At 41.8% G+C, this 15,888-nt stretch overlaps 1 protein-coding gene across 2 annotated transcripts in view; it reads right to left on the reverse strand.

Moving 5' to 3' along the window:
* The window catches only part of ZNF804B (zinc finger protein 804B), a 231,767-nt gene extending 216,514 nt beyond the window's left edge, over positions 1–15,253 (reverse strand). Inside the window, exon 1 of one of the 2 annotated variants that reach the window (XM_050324106.1) lies at positions 14,808–15,253. In XM_050324106.1, coding sequence (XP_050180063.1) covers positions 14,808–15,137 — 330 coding nt within the window. In that variant the 5' untranslated portion in view covers positions 15,138–15,253. Of the gene's footprint in view, positions 1–14,762 lie in introns of both variants that reach the window. The other variant, XM_050324097.1, reaches the window with a different exon arrangement.
* Positions 15,254–15,888: the final 635 nt, after the last annotated feature.

Below are 15,888 nucleotides of genomic sequence, written 5' to 3' on the forward strand. Positions count from 1 at the left end.
AGACTTTCCTGTACTAGAGGGGGAAATAATGTACCTTTCTGACCTCCTACTGTGTACAATACCAGCCCTCGTTGCAGGGAGGGAACAGCAACCTGCTGATGCCTTCTTGTCCCCAGCCTGCCATCGGCACTCGGAGCACCCATGATGCTTTGCCAATATTGACAAATATTGGCTCAGATATAAATTATTGCACATTTCTGCCTAAAAACTATGCTTCCTAGGGACATACCTACCATGAAAAGTTGTGTTTCTGCAACTAGAAAAGCTATTGATTCATTCCTTCCTTCATGTAAAATCATTCTCAGCATCATATCTGAAGAGGGAACTCCATTTTTTCCTGACAAAAGGTGCATTTTCTCAGACCTTTAGTTTGTGATAAACACACTCACTGTGCTAAGAAAGCAAAACAGTTTATAGTTTACACACACTAATAATAACACTGGAATTAGAGTCATGCAAGGGAGGTAGTTTACTCATCTGCATACTAAAACCAACCCTACTTCCACTACGTTGCCCATAAGCCATACATACATGCAGACTAACTACACATAAATTAACTAAAATCCTATGTAATCTATATCTGTGTTTCAATTGCTTTGGGGGAGGCATTAAACCAGTGCCAGAAGGTTAAATATCACAGTGAGAGAGTTGACTCCATTTCCAGCTGCAGTTGTTGACTAGTTCATTAACCAGCTACACAGAGAAAAAAAATCCTCTTCAAAAATTGCCAAAATTCTGTTTTTTCGAAGCTTTTATTTCTTTGTGTCAATTATTTTAGATCTACTGTCACATTGCAGACCTTTGGCCATGAATGAATACCTTTTCTCTAGCATGCTATCAGATGAAAGCAAAACAAATGGAAAATAAAAATGTGTTTTCCTATAGTTCGCTTCCTCCTTTTTCCATGTCCCTTTCACCTTCCCAAGGCAGTTCTCCACATTAGCCCCTGCCTGTTGAACCATGATGAACTCCAAGTGCATGTCTGGCAGGATGAGTAACTTTACTGTTCCATCTTCCATATTCTCCTGCGAGTTTACTCCTGAACATCTGAACAGAGACAGAGAGCACTGACTACCAGGTACCACAGTGCATGGAACATAGCTCTGCTAGCAGACATACCAAGAGATGGGTCAGCAGAAAGTTATCCTATAAATCCACCCCAGTTAGAGAAACTGAAGCAGGCTCACAAAATCTCTGGCATACCCACAGATGTTGTTTTCCCAGGCTCTATTTTGTCATAGCAATTTTCCAGACTCATCAGGTCATCACTTAGTACCACAACAGAAATATTTACCAGCTTCAGGTAATAAGGCAAGATAACTCCATCTCTCACTTGCTTAATGGGGGAATCAACAATACGAAGCAGCAAGATGTCCCAAAGGTAAAGCCCTTTTGCTCAGCAAAGCACCAAGATCAAAAGCTTTCCACCACTCAGTGGCCTGCAGTCACAAAGATTCCCACAGCAACCCTTGTGTGCACTCACCTGCAGGACTGAAACTGCACAGTGACTCTACTCTTGTAAAGAGAGATACCTTGTGTGGAAATAAATGCCAGCCCTCCTATTTTATCTGAGGGCAGGGTCCCACTGAAGTCGTTAAAGAGCAGAATTCCTTCTCAAGCAGCCTTATAGATAATGACTGCTGGCAAGCCTCGGGTACATATTATGTTACAGGAAATTAACGGTGTGGCAACACTGTAATTAAGAGGAAAAGAAACAAACAGAAATCCCTAATAGGGCAGCTAAACATAAAAATGCAGAAAATCCATCTTATATTGTTAATTAAGTATAATGGTTAGATTTCAAATTAAACCTGAAAATGACACTTGTCCTCCATAAGAAACTAATCACTTCATGAGGTAAACAACTGATGTTTACTGGCCTAGTCACTCACTCACTTACTTATGTAAAAAAATTGAAACAGCAGAGAATGGGATATTAGCTTAATATTCAGATATTAAGATAATACTAGGTTAGTGACTAATATTAATATTGAGATATTAAGTCTGATCACTAATTCACATTTAAAAAAATGCACTCCTCTGCATTTATAATCCAGTAAAAGTTTCAACTGACTTCTGCTGAGCTTTTTCTCTTTTGGGAAGATTAAAAAGTGATTTATATGTGTCTTTTACTAAGATCTGATTCATTCCAACCAGAAATCTGGATCCTAAAAGTAAGTGGCCCCAATGTTAGTATGATGAGTCTCTAAAATGTCTAGTATAACACCATCCCAGTGAATAACCTGTAATTATCCTTCTTAATGAACACCTACCTGCTATGGGGATAAGGAATGTGGAAGCAAGTTGTGAGTCAAACTCTGTGTGTGCTCTCAGGAAGTGTGCTAATCAAAGACATGCTCCATAAAAAGAAAGTTGTTACGCTGACTGCTTGAATACCTGTGCTAGAGCAGCATGGTTTGCAATAAACTAGCATTGTTTGTGTTTCAGTAGTACAGAAAAGACAGTCACTGTACAGAGTCCAGCAAAAACATACAAGGCTTCATTTTTGGAGCATAGTTGCATTTTCTTTCGAATTGAAATTCTGTGACTGAATCACAGTGATGCCTTAACCTTGAAGGACCTAGTAACCAGTATTCACTAACTTTAGCCAGATTACTAACAAAACAAAATCTAAATAAAATCTGAGGACCAGATCCATGCTGGCATAAAACAGCCTTGGAAAATTCAATCAATTAAACAGATTGATTTACACAAGCTATAATCCTGTCCTGAACAGTCAGGCACTGTGCACTTCTCCCTGTGAATTTTAAGGATGCTTGAAGAAACTACAGAAAGTACTCCAACAAGCTCATTATGATTCACCAATATCCTCTCATCTGCTCTTTATCTTTGATGTTTGTTGCATGAGTGGTGAAGCTGAACTTTCTCTCATTCAGTCAGGATATGCATATCACATTTACTGGGAATCCTCCTGTCAGGAGCACAAGACAGATTTGTTGTGGGATTTGTGAGAAAATCCAGCCACTCCGTCTGATCCAACCACCACTCTGCTGTCAGGAGATCAGCCACTGCCCTTCAATCTTCACATGTTCCAGCACTCCACCATACAGTCCTATTCTTCTGCACAGCTTAATGGAGCTGGAGCCCAGGCTACACTCATTCTAGTAACTGAACAGAGCCAGGACGTTGGCTCAAGCACTAGTACACAAACATCAGAATTGGTTATTTACAATGCTTCCCACCACAATTTTGACTTACAGCACCCACCATTTTCTCAATTCCCAGTTATAGTTTTGTAAAAAAGAGCATCTGGACTATGTGCCCTGTAGCTGGTTTGCAGCTCCATATAGGGGAAGGATTTCAAAGCCATATGAAAAAAGAAGGGAGGTTTTTACCTACCTTTACTGAGCAGCTCATGTCAGTGCCATTAAACCTTCTTGGAACTGAAACTGCATGCTGGTGATGTTTGTGTCCTGTCCTAGTTCCCAGACCCTCTCCACTGCCAGGGACAGTGCTTCTTGTTCATCACCACAAGCATATACTGGAAACAATGCTCACAATTTCATAGTTTAGCTGATTAAGCTCCAATGCCTGGCACATTCCCTGGTGTTGTTTACTAATGCACACACTGCCTTTGAGGATCTGAGCCTCAGCACTCTCCATAGCAAACTCATTTACTTTGCAATTAACCTCTTTGTTCACATTTACTATCCCACTTCCATTCTTCTTGCCAGTCATTTCTGAAAACCAAGTTCTCTGCACACCTGCCAGCCGTTATCGCCTACAAGTCTTTGTTCACTGTCCTTCAGAGCAGAGACAAGGATTCACATTTTTATTATTTGTTCTCCTCACTGTGAAGTACAGTGTACAATTGCATTACTAAATCACTGTACTTGATGGTTTATTATTAATATGCAGATCTTATCAAAATATATTAGTACCATCAGTAGAAAATTGACACCTTTATGTTTCTTCAGATACCACATATCCTTTTTAACTCTGTGAGAGATTTGAACCCTACAATTTATCCTATAGTATGCTGTAATCAAAAGCATCAATCTTTTTAAAGCTGTGTTAATGCCTAATGCCTGCAGTCACCATCGTTATTAGCCAGAGGTCAGAAGCCTACACGTAGCTAAATACATAACGATGACAGAAAGCAAGAGTTTCTTTTGTAACATATAAGTTGAGCAGTCATACCTTTCTTTGTAGGGAGACAGCTCAGAAGACTCTACGTATTTAAAACAGTTCAGCATAAGGTGCTACAATTACTTTATCAGTTATTACTCTTAAGAGGCCATCAGAAAGCCAATTAGGATTTTTATAATGGCTCCCAGGCAAATAGAAGGTCAAGAACTGAACTTTACCTGAACAGATGTAGGAAGAAAAGCTCTCAGTGATTCACCACATTCATGATGACCTCACCTTCTAACTCTGATCATTTTGCTGTGTTTGGGAATGTAGTTTGGGGTGCTGCTGAGTTTTGTTTGGTTTTGTTTGTTTTTTTAATTATCTAAGGTTATTGTATTCTTTGGTACAATGATAAATCACAGCAGTTAAAAGAGTTTCTAAAAATACATATTTCAAGCACTTTTTAAAATTGTAACTTTATTCTTCAGACACTACTAGTCAGAGCATCAGGAAAATAATATTACTGAAGGATGCATTTTGGGAAATGGCATAAGGAGCTGTATTTGTGTGGAGGGAAAAGGTGTTCAAGGTCCCTATTACTGAAGTTTACTGATGAACTCCAGATTTAAAAAGAAAGGTCTTGAAAACTGTTTTTCTACTGGAATATTTCTAAGTGTACCTGTTCAGTAAGCCTCATTTGCTGAACCTGAAGAAGTGAGTCCTCAAGAATACACACTGGAAATAAAACATATTTGCTACGGATTTTTAGCATATTTCTCTGCCTTTGGTTTTTATTGATTGTGAAGATTATGCAGGCTCTGTTAATTCATTCTGTAAACTTGTTTAAACCCCTTTCAAGGATAGGAATTTTTTAAATTTCTTCCAATTTACTGTTTATAATGATCTTTACTGATGAAAGCTGTCATGTATGCAAAGCAACATAAATATTTAAAGGCTGATTCCACAACCCACAGATATACAATTCAATCACCTACAACATCAGTGACTCTTTAAGGCAAAAAAATAATAATATGAACCAGGGTTGGTAGACAACTGTAAAAAACAAAACAAAACAAAACAAAACAAAACCAAACAAAAAACCCAAACAAACAAAACCAACCAAAGTAAAACACAAAAACCAGCAACTAACTAAAAACCTTCCAAACAAACAAAAACCCACAAAAACGCAATCCAAATTTAATCCAGATTTATTCGCTCTACTATCCTTTCCCCATTAGAAGTCATAACATGACATATGGATATAACCCTTTATTGTAGTTATCATATCTGCTTTATATAATAAAAAGCCCAGTGCTGCCAATGCTTTTTTTTTTTTTAACTTCACAGAATGAAAACTTGTTCCCCAGTAATAAGACAGCTCTAAACCTGTGCTGCACAGATTTATTAACCCAGACAAAATGAAAGGTGTATCTTTCACCACCAAGTGTTATCATTTTCAAGTAAGACATGTCCTCTAGGTAATAAATTTGAAGACCATTTTTTGTTTATTTTGAGGGGAGGGTTTACTTCTGAGATAAAGAACCACTTGTAAAAGATGCTTATTATAATGCTAAGCAATAAAACATATATATCTTGTACAGTATATATACACAATAAAAAACTCCTGTTCCACATGGTATACAATACACTGGTTATAAACAGGTCTTCAGCAGAAGATGAGTAAAATTTAAAATCAGGAAGTTTACAAATGCAACACTTTTTTCAATGTAATTTTTGTTTTATAAGATACAAATACAACATCTGCATCAAAAAGCACATATCTGTGATTTTTTCATTGGTTATTAGTAATCACAACAATTTATCACTCACACCCAGAAACAGAACTTTTTCAAAGTGATGTTTATTTTTTCAGTGATCAGTGTCTCCAACATTGTTTCTTACACTACTTCTTTTCCACACTTAATAGTCAAGGATATACTTATCATTCCAATGAAAATTTGAAATCTTTGTATATAGTACCAACCTGATCTTTCTTCACTTGTCCCACTTGACTTTTTTTCACATGGGTTTTGCTATCTTCTCTTTAAGGTGAAGTAAGTGCACACCGAAACACAAAAGAAAGGAAATGCAAGTGTCTATTCATGTAGATGCATACAACGTAACAACCTCAGACTTCTATGCAGGCAGAGCAGTAGCAAGGCCTTATGAGGACAGCAGTTAAGCATTCAGACAGCCAGGGAAACCTGAATACGTATTCAGTGACTTTTATGGGATGTGTATGTATTACTTGGTACACACAAACTACTTGCATACACATCACATTGTGAGTTTTTTACTTTTGCTCTATGGGGACCTACATGACTGCATTTTTTAGTTTCATTTTCTGAACTAGTGTTCCGTAGTTATGTGACAATTTCTGATCTGCTGCCCATTGGACCGGACAGCCACTGTCTGTGCTGAGATGATGGGTACACCTCTCAGCTGCTGTTTGGCACAGACCTGTAGCCACATGGCTTGTGGGAATCCTGGATTTTTTGTTCCTACACCTCCAATTCATCACCAGAAGCTTCTTGCAAACACAGACAAGAGCAGGCTCAAAATATCAATGACATAATTTGCTTTTTCAGTTTCTAACAGGGTGGCATAAATATACACATTCTGCTTCATATTAGATCTCCCAGTAAAGTCCATGTTCAGAGTTTTACACACCTCACAGAAAGTCATACTTACACTGAAGATGTAATGATTGGCACAGAGAAATGAAGATTAGTATAGACAAATATTTTGTACTGATAACCTCTGAAACCCACAAAAGCGACTAAAATTAGATTTATTAAAATCTGACTATGAAAAGTTTTCTTTGAAAAAAACAAGTTCAGAACACCTTAACAACTGTAAGAATTTTCATTTCTAGCAGACCTTCTGATTACAGTATTCAGATAAATTTAATTTATAATATTAACCCCAAAATGTAATCTACCACCTGTTTTGCTGTCAAAAGGTATATTTTAGGGAGTTCTGTTTTTACACTTTCTAATCCAGTTTCACAAGCCTTTCTCATGTTATGGTCTGAGTTGGAAATTCAGGCTGAAGATCTACAGCTGATTACAACTGAGAATCTCCTCAGTGATGCCAAATACAGCTCTCAGTCTGAGCAGAATATAGAGAAAATATTTCTGTTGACACAAAAGCACTAAATCTGTTTTAGAATGTGTTCCAGGGAAAACATCAATTGAAAAATTGATATCAACTAGTGTTGATTAATGTATGGATTGTTTCAGAGCTGCATACAATCTTTCAGTAATAGTTCTATTTTACTTGAACCAGCTTGCCAATTATCATTATGCATAACTATGAAACTGGGAAAAAATTTTGATGATGATGATGTTTACATCTTATCCAGCATGCACATAAATTTAGCCTTAAAAAAAAAAAAAAAAAAAAAAGAAGAAAAGCTATCATTAGAGTGCCTTCCCACTGGGTACAGAACAATACATTCTGCACAGTGAACAGCATTTTCAGGATTCTGTACATACTCTATGACAAATCTTGCTACCCATGCGCTGTAGTTGATTGCACAAGACAAGCAGTGATATGTGCCCACATAAAATGCAGAACCCCAGATATCTGCCTCTGGTATCACCTCTGCAGATTATCATCATAAATCAAGTCATTTTAATACTGTTCATTCAGGGTTTTGAAGGTTCAAAGGCTAACAGAGGAGCAGGTTGAATCTTCACAAAACAGTGCTTGCAACTGTCAGCGTGAATGCTAAAAGGTTCTTTTAAAGGATCTTCTAATTGCTATCCAGAAATGTTTACATGCATAGACTTTTGCATGCACATATATTTGCAAAACGACTTAATCTCCAGCGAAGACTGCTTAATTCCTTGGAGGGTCAAACTGGATTTGAATGATACTGTGTGTTATGTTGGGAATGCTAGTTCCTGCAGGTCCATGCATGCATCTGCACTTCTCTTTGACATTAATTCGACCTTGTAATAAACTTAATTTGACCTTTTATATAAGTTATCCCTGATCCAAGATTTATTTTTTTTTACTGTTGTAGGTGTACAAAACTTCCATTCTTAACTCTTGAGCTCTAAAAGAAGGTTTGCAGCTTTGTGCTCTGTGCTGTAACAAATGTGATGCACTGTCTTTCAGAGGGAAGACCTTGAGGGCATCACAGAAGGTATGTCCACGTAAGAAGCCAAGCTTATACAGATGGATAGACACATAAAGCAGTAAAACCAAATCTCCCACAGTGCACCTCTGTGGCATTTTAAAATAACAGTATTTCAGCAGGAAGACAAAAACTTTTCTAGTTTCTATTTTTTTCCACAGAAAAGTCTATATTTTCCCCAGGATAAGTGAGAAAAATTACATTTGTACCTAGTGATAATTTCAGTCATCTTAAGTAATCAGTTGTGATGTAATAAAAAGATTTAACAAAGGTTTTTCATATTAAATAAAAATAAAAATAAGAGAAAAGAAAACCAACCCTCAAACTAAAAACCCCAAGCTTTGTAGCCAAAGGCTATACAGTCCCCTAGGGAAACCCAAGTAAGGAAAAATGCCTACATTTTGGCCAGTCTTTAAAAGCTTTCCTTTCCCTCTCCATTTAGATACACCTTACAGGGACCTTTCGTAAACCCTTTTTAGAGGAAATAACTTGATTCAGACGGTGAAGTTCTTTTGATCACAGATTTTTTTCAAGGAATCTAATCTCACGTGAAAGTATTTGCATAAAGAAAGTTAATCAGTTCATTTAGATGGAGGAAGGAGCTGGAGCATCCTCCCCAGTAAAGCCCAGTGAGCACTTACCATGGACAGCACATGGGGGTAGAAGTGATGAAAACAGGGTAGGAACAGACATAGAAAGTCTCTATGGCCTAGAGCATGGTTAACACCTCAACCCACCATCCAAGGGAGTACCTGTTTCACAAACACTAGGTCTCTATATTCATTTTCAAACTTGAACACAGCTCAGAATAAAATAAAAGAATTTTAAAAAATTAAAATCCCACTAAACTGCTATGCTCTAGATGAGTAAAATGCGTATGAACTGAAAGTGAGAATGCAAATGGATGTAACAGCAATAACTCTGGAACTAATGGACAAACAAGCATTGCCACATGAAAAATAACAGATAAATCTATCTGGTTTTAAGAACTCAATTGAGGGACCAATAAAAATATTAGAATGCTGGAAAGGCACTCTCAGACATAAAGCACCTGTTTAACATTACTGCTAATTGTGGATGGAGGAAATGGCCCCAGTAGAAATTGGTTGAAGATGATTAAATTTAATTGCAATGCTATATACAAAGTGTTACCCACTCACTGAATTGGGATCAAAATATGCTCAGAAGTGATACATTCCATAAAAACAGATTTAATACAAGGCATGAGCAGCAAGGCTACATGTGACAAAAAGCACATTCCTGTTTTCTGAAAGTTCTTTCTCACTCTCACGTGTTGCAGAATTGCACAGAAAGCACTGTAACAGAACCATGAACTTGGGAAACAATGTCACCATAAGGCTGAGTGTGGGCTGCAGGAATGCTCATATTCTCCAACACAGTGGAGCAGTAGGGTTGGTAGGGAACACACTCAGCCCACTCTGAGGCACAAAGTGCCAGGAATCAATAAGATCAGAAACAGTTAAGCAGGAGTGCCTGCCTTGGTTTGTGTAAGGCAGATACCTTGGTAAGCCAGCTCCACGCTTTCAGAAGAGCGTACAGGATCCCCCTGGCAGGCAGCCACTTCTGCTGGAGGCAGCTGCCAGAGACTTTTTGGCACAGAAAAGTGAAGTACCATTTTCTTTACTACTTTTCCCTTTTTTCTTTCTACAAGATTTTGTTAGCACAGTTGGGAATTTTTTCCCCTCTTTCCATTTGTAGAAGGACTATTTATTAGAGCTGCTGGCCCATTATCAGTCCCTTTACACTATATTTCTTAGCTTAAATTTTACATTTCATGCATTTCCCTACATAACGCCTAGAGCATACCCTTCCTCTCTGCTTTCAGTGCTGTTGAGGGTACAGTCACAGTACTGAAGGATGACTTGTTTATAATCAGAAACCTACAAATTATTTGGTCTTCCAGCTAACTGCAGATATAGGTGGATGTTCCTTTTAACCTGCTGCCACCTAGACCATATTTCACATGGTACACATCCAGGATGTCTAGCCTTTAAATTGCTTTCTGACAAGTGTGCTTGGCACATATCTCTTCTCTCTGGTGGCAAACACAACACTGCCATTCTTTGTGGCAGACTTGATTGTGCTGGTGTTTCTCAACTAAGCTGAGACAGATGGAAAGAGCTGCCCATGCCGTGCCCCTCTTGTTCTCTATTTAGAGTCGTTCAGTCCTCAGGCTCACTTAAGTTTTCAAAGAAGTTTTCACATGCCTACTGTTGTTATCTGCTACAGAGAGGGCTAAGGTGCTACTCAGCCCTGGTTATATTTGCATTAGTGCTGAAACAGCTTGCTTGTGGCTCAGTATCAACTAAACAGTCATTATTTCCAAGTACCTCTACTTAATTAGAACTACTGGAGCCTCTGGACATAGGGTGAGAGCTGTGCTTTTTAAAAGGTAGCTCTTTGTAACAGACAAGAAGCCTTTCCCACATCCCACATCCCAAAGAACTTAGGCAAGCACTAAGTGCAACAGAGCAGCTTGACAGCCTTATTAGAAAACAGCTTAGAGAAGTACGTGAAAAATACTGTATTCAGCTGAAGCTGCAGAGAACAATGAAGGAAAAATAATTAGCCAACTCAGAAATTGGCTAAGGCACTGGGTCTTTTGAGCTTCCTATTTCCCTCAAAATACAAAGGGATCTTTAAATACTGAGTAGTAAACAAGACTTTGTTTATATCTTATCTTAAAAAGCCACAAGCAGAACAGTGCACCCTAATAATATCTTTTGCTCAGAAATTATTCAGAAGCAAGGGGGCCATCTGCTGAATTCCCAGAACCATTTTCTGCTGTATCCTGGAAGAGTTTCTTTGAAAGTTTCACAGCAGAGTCCTTTTCCGTGTCAGCTTCGCTAGGCTTGTGAAGTGCGGCAGTAAACCTCTAAAGTAGGTTGGGCTGCAGGTGTATATTACAGCAGACCTACCATGACTGCAAAAAGTAAAATCAGTACACCAATAAGCGTAATCTATTTAGGACTCAGAAATCTTGTAGACAATATCATCAGTCTGAGGTGTAAGTAATACCTCTGTATCATAATTCATTTCCTTAAATAGAAATTTTCAGAGACAGAAAATTTGCTCATATGTTCATTAATATAACTTTTCAAATAAAATATAAAAGCTTAAAGCACAGAATTAAGTCTCTAAAGTAAGCAGCTTCCTTCTTTGGCTTACTGTCCATTATTCTTAGTAATGCTGGCATCATGTTCAAACTCAGCATTTCCTTCCCTGTGCAACTCCATCACAACTGCACTGATACAGGATTCACTGTTTCTAATTCCACTCTTTCTGAATTCATTACCACAACTTCAGAGGCCAGCTTCACTATATTCATAGCTAAAGTCCCTCTTCTGATGTGTGAAAGTGGGCAAAGGAAAGGTAGAATTTTTAAAAGATTTTATGACCATGTCGCTACACAATGACATGCACAAAGTGTATTACCTTTGTAGTCCACACCTTGTTCTCCTTAGTACTGCTGCAGCTAAAGGTCTCTTTGCATACCAGGAAAAAGGACCAGAATTGTTTCTGGCACAGTAACAATGAAGTATGCTAAATAACTACTACGCAAACACCCAGACTGAAAAAATCCTTGTTCGTATAACCATGAAATTTGATAAAGGTATTTAAAATATTCACCACTGTTCTCATTTCTTAAAGCATAGCCTTAAGTCTACTGACATTTCATGGTCTGTTAATACAGAACACTTTAAATATAGAAAGGTACATGTTATCCATTAAAGACTTTGTAGGCTCATGCATAAGATCACTTATAGTGTAAAAATATAAGATTTTTTAATGATACAAACTATAAAATTGAATCTTCAAGGTTGCTTCCAATTCAGCATTTGAAAAAAGACTGCAAGATGTAACTTGTATCTTTCAAAGTTATAATCGGGAGGTATTAAATAAAAGCACAGCACAGGGCACACAGGTAAAGGCCACTTGCTCAAGACTTCCCTCTGATGCATAAGAAGTGGTCCCAAGTTTAACTGAAGAGTTGGAGGGTTTGTTTGCATTGTATGGGGCACTTTTCATGCTCAAAACAAGATTAATACCTCAGTCAATACTAAATCTCAATATGCATGACTCCCACATCCATAATGCAAAAATGTATCAAGGTGGTGTTGTCTGCTGTTCACTGTTCCCAACTTTATGCACACTGACAGGCAAGAAGGATATCATTTGGAAAGTTATAAAGTTGTAGGTATGTACAGATTAGTCACTGCTTTCAGTATTTAATAGCAAATTATTACCTTCTTTGTCAACTAAGCATCCCTTATTTATCTCCTAAAGTCTGGACTTCTGTGTCAAAATAGAAAAATAGCATATATAAACCAGTAGTAAATCCTAAATATCAAACACATAAAAGAGTTATAGAGCTACAATTACCCCGCATTAGTAAAACATTATTGTGCACCTTTACTCCCACAAGCTGCCCAATACTCCCTCTCCACAGGACTCAGTCTATGACCTCAAAAGCCTGACTAGCTGCAAAGAGTAGCCACTAAAAAAGGCAAAAATAAATTTAAAAAAAAGGGGGGGGAGAAAGGAAAAAGAAATGTGTGTAGAGAAATGAAAGGTTTCCCTCAAGAATTTAGAATGAAAGCTAAGGATTGCTAAAATTCAGTCCTTTATATAGAAATGGTCCCAAAACATATAAAGCATACCAACTCCTGGTCATATGAATCTCAGAAACAAGTGGTTCTGTCTTAGTGAAAAGCAACACAAAGTGCTTTTGCTACTTTTTTCCAACTCTGGAAAGTTCATATGGAAGAACATTTCTATATAGTGAAAGAGGTTTATTTTCAACTTTGTAATTTTTTTCCTTTTCCACTAAACCCTAGATAGTTGGCTTAGAACTAAGATGCTTCAATGTAAAGCAAAACCCTTTTAAAAAATGCATCGATAAGTGATAGAAAATATTAATATAATTTTTTTGGTCTTCTTCTCTGTTACTTCCATATGAACAAAAATTACTCCCATCTGGTAACAGAACTATGTTTAAAATGATGGTTCACTAATGAAATCAGACAATTTTATTTCATTAAGTATTTAGACTGAGAGGAGTGGTGTGCGTACTCCTATGTAGGTAGGTAGAAAGAAAGGGAAAGAAACTGGAAAGTGAAGGATTTGGAGCATAATGCTATTTGGAGGGTAATATATTCTCTTACTTCTGACACTACTTTACTTAAACATCAGTTGTTAAAGTTCTACTAAATAAAAAGTATTTACAATTAAGACTGTTCCCATTTTAGATTTTTAACATTATTTCCTTTGGATCCAATTTTGTACAGTTACTGTCTCCTGCATTTCGGGAGGTTCCACACACCAAAGTGGATCAGCCCCACGGGTCAGAGAACACAAACCCAGCGTAGCCACTGTCTGATCGATGATACCTGCAGCACAGTTGTATTATATTGCACACGACAGATACAGCAGCACAAGGGAAGAACCTGCAGGTGCTGTATCCGAGTGCTGATGCACAACGCAGAAGGGATTTTGAAAGTGTAATGAAGTATTTGTCACCTTCTGTCATTGAAAGTCAAGAAACAGAAAGCAGAGACTTTCGTTTCCTAAAGGTTTTTAGAGTGTAGGTGTGCTACGGGGCATAACACGGCACTCCCGAAGTCCCACCGTGGTTTCAAGGTGCCCTCGGTACTGGTGCCGGTACGGGTGGGAGGCAGGTCCGTTCCCCTCCGCAGGTCACATACTGAGACCGGGCACAGTGACAGGGAAAGTACAGTCGAGACTACGGACGCGGTTGCGATACCAATGCCACCGCGGAGAGGCGGAGGAAAGGCAGCGCGGCTCCAGCGGTATCCGGGCGCCCTCCGCTCGGTGGCTCCCCTGGCACCCCGCTGCCCCTCGTCCCGGCGGCGGGGGCTCGGTGTAGACCCCCCCACGCAGCCCAGGACAACCGCCTGCCCCTACTAAACGCCTTTAGCGACTCACGAAGACCGTCTACAGTAGCTCAACGGGTCTGGAGTCGCCGCAGGACCGCCCCAAACTTCACGCGTGTTCTGCCTAGATGTCGGTCTCGACAGGTAGTTCACAACACGTCGCAACCAAAATCACAAGTGCGGGTTTTTTTGCAGGTGAAACCAGAAGGATGATCGCTTCCCTCCTCCGCCGCGTCAAAACCTTGGACAAGGTACTAAACCGCGACACCTGGAGCCGACACGGCACCTTCCCCTCTACCAGCCTCCAACTTCCCTGCAAAGCGTCAGAAATTAACCTCTCCGTGGGCACGAGCCCGAGACGCGGTCCACAGAGAGCCCCAACTAAGCGGCAGCCCCCCCGCCCCACCGCGGAGCGCCAGCACCGCCCCCAGCCCCGTCCCCGCGGCCACACGCCGGCAGCCGCCGACGGAGAAACTTTTCCGAGCCGCCCGGCGAGGCAGCGCCCACGCGGCCGCCCCGCAGAGCGGGACCGAGCCGGAGCCCACGCACCGCGCCCCCCGCAGCCGCGCCGGCCGCCCCGCCGCGTGGGCATCCGCCCGCACCGCTCCTACCGTGCGGGGGGCAAGTGAGGGAGGGAGCGAGGAGGTGGCAGTTACCGGCGAGCGAGCGCCCTTCTTGCAGAGCGGTCCCCTGAAGACGCCTTTGATGCCGCGGTAGTGCCCGTTGCTGAGGTGCCGGGAGCTGATGACCAGGTAGCACGCCATGCGGGCCCCCCGGGCGGGCGGGCGCGGGGCGGGAGGGCAGCCCGGCTCCTCCGCGGCGGCGGCGGCGGCGGTGCTGGCCCCGCCGGAGCAGAAGCCCGCATGAAGGAGCGGGTGGAACCGCAGCAGCGATCTCCCCGCTCCCGTCTCATCCAGCGCCCGGGTGAGCGCTGCCAGCAGCAGGATGCACTGAAGGCGGCAGCACCGGCGGCAGCCAGAGCACATCTGACGGAGCGCGGAGGCCAGTCCGCATGCTGCTCCGCGGGTGGGAGACGGGCCGGCGAGAAGAAGGGCAGAGCACAACTTGCACAGTCCGCCGCTGCTACGGCCCCTTCCCTCCCTCCCTCCTCCTCCTCCTCCTCCTCCTCCTCCTCCTCTTCCTCCTCCCTCCTCAGACCAGGCCACCGGCAGCCGACATCCGGAGGGAGTTTCTCCGCGGCAGCTGGAGCGGTGACTGCTCCCATGGCTCTCCCGTGGGCCAGGCTGGGTGGTGGATGCCGCCGGGCGCCGCGCACGGTCCTCGCCGCGCCGCTCCACTCCACTCCTGCCGTGCCGCCGCAGTCGGCGCCGCGCCTCGCTCACCTCCGCCGGCGGGGGAGGCGGTGCGAGGGGCGGAGGAGGGGTAGGGCCGGAGCGGGGGCGGCGGTGGGGGGGAGGACGTGGTCCTTCACCCTGCAGGGAGGGAAGCAGCCGCCGCCAGCAACCCCGGGCGCAGCGGGCCGGGGAAGCGAGGAAGGTGGCGGGGTGCGCTGACCACCCTCCTCGACCGCTTCGCCCAACTTTCCCACCTTCGGTGTCGGCAGGTAACGTCCCTTCCCCACCTGCGTCTGGCTGCGCTTCCACCTGTCCCCCGCATCCCCTCCATTCTACGCCCTTCCCCTCCGCTGTCCCGCGGGCTGGCCCTCGCCCCGACCCTCAGCAGCCAGGCCCGGTGACGGGGGGACGGGAAGCACCGCTGGTGGCTGGGAGCGCAGAC

The sequence above is a fragment of the Myiozetetes cayanensis genome, unplaced genomic scaffold (genome assembly GCF_022539395.1).
Source record: "Myiozetetes cayanensis isolate MyiCay16 unplaced genomic scaffold, myiCay2020 scf1, whole genome shotgun sequence".
Classification (NCBI taxonomy): domain Eukaryota; kingdom Metazoa; phylum Chordata; class Aves; order Passeriformes; family Tyrannidae; genus Myiozetetes; species Myiozetetes cayanensis.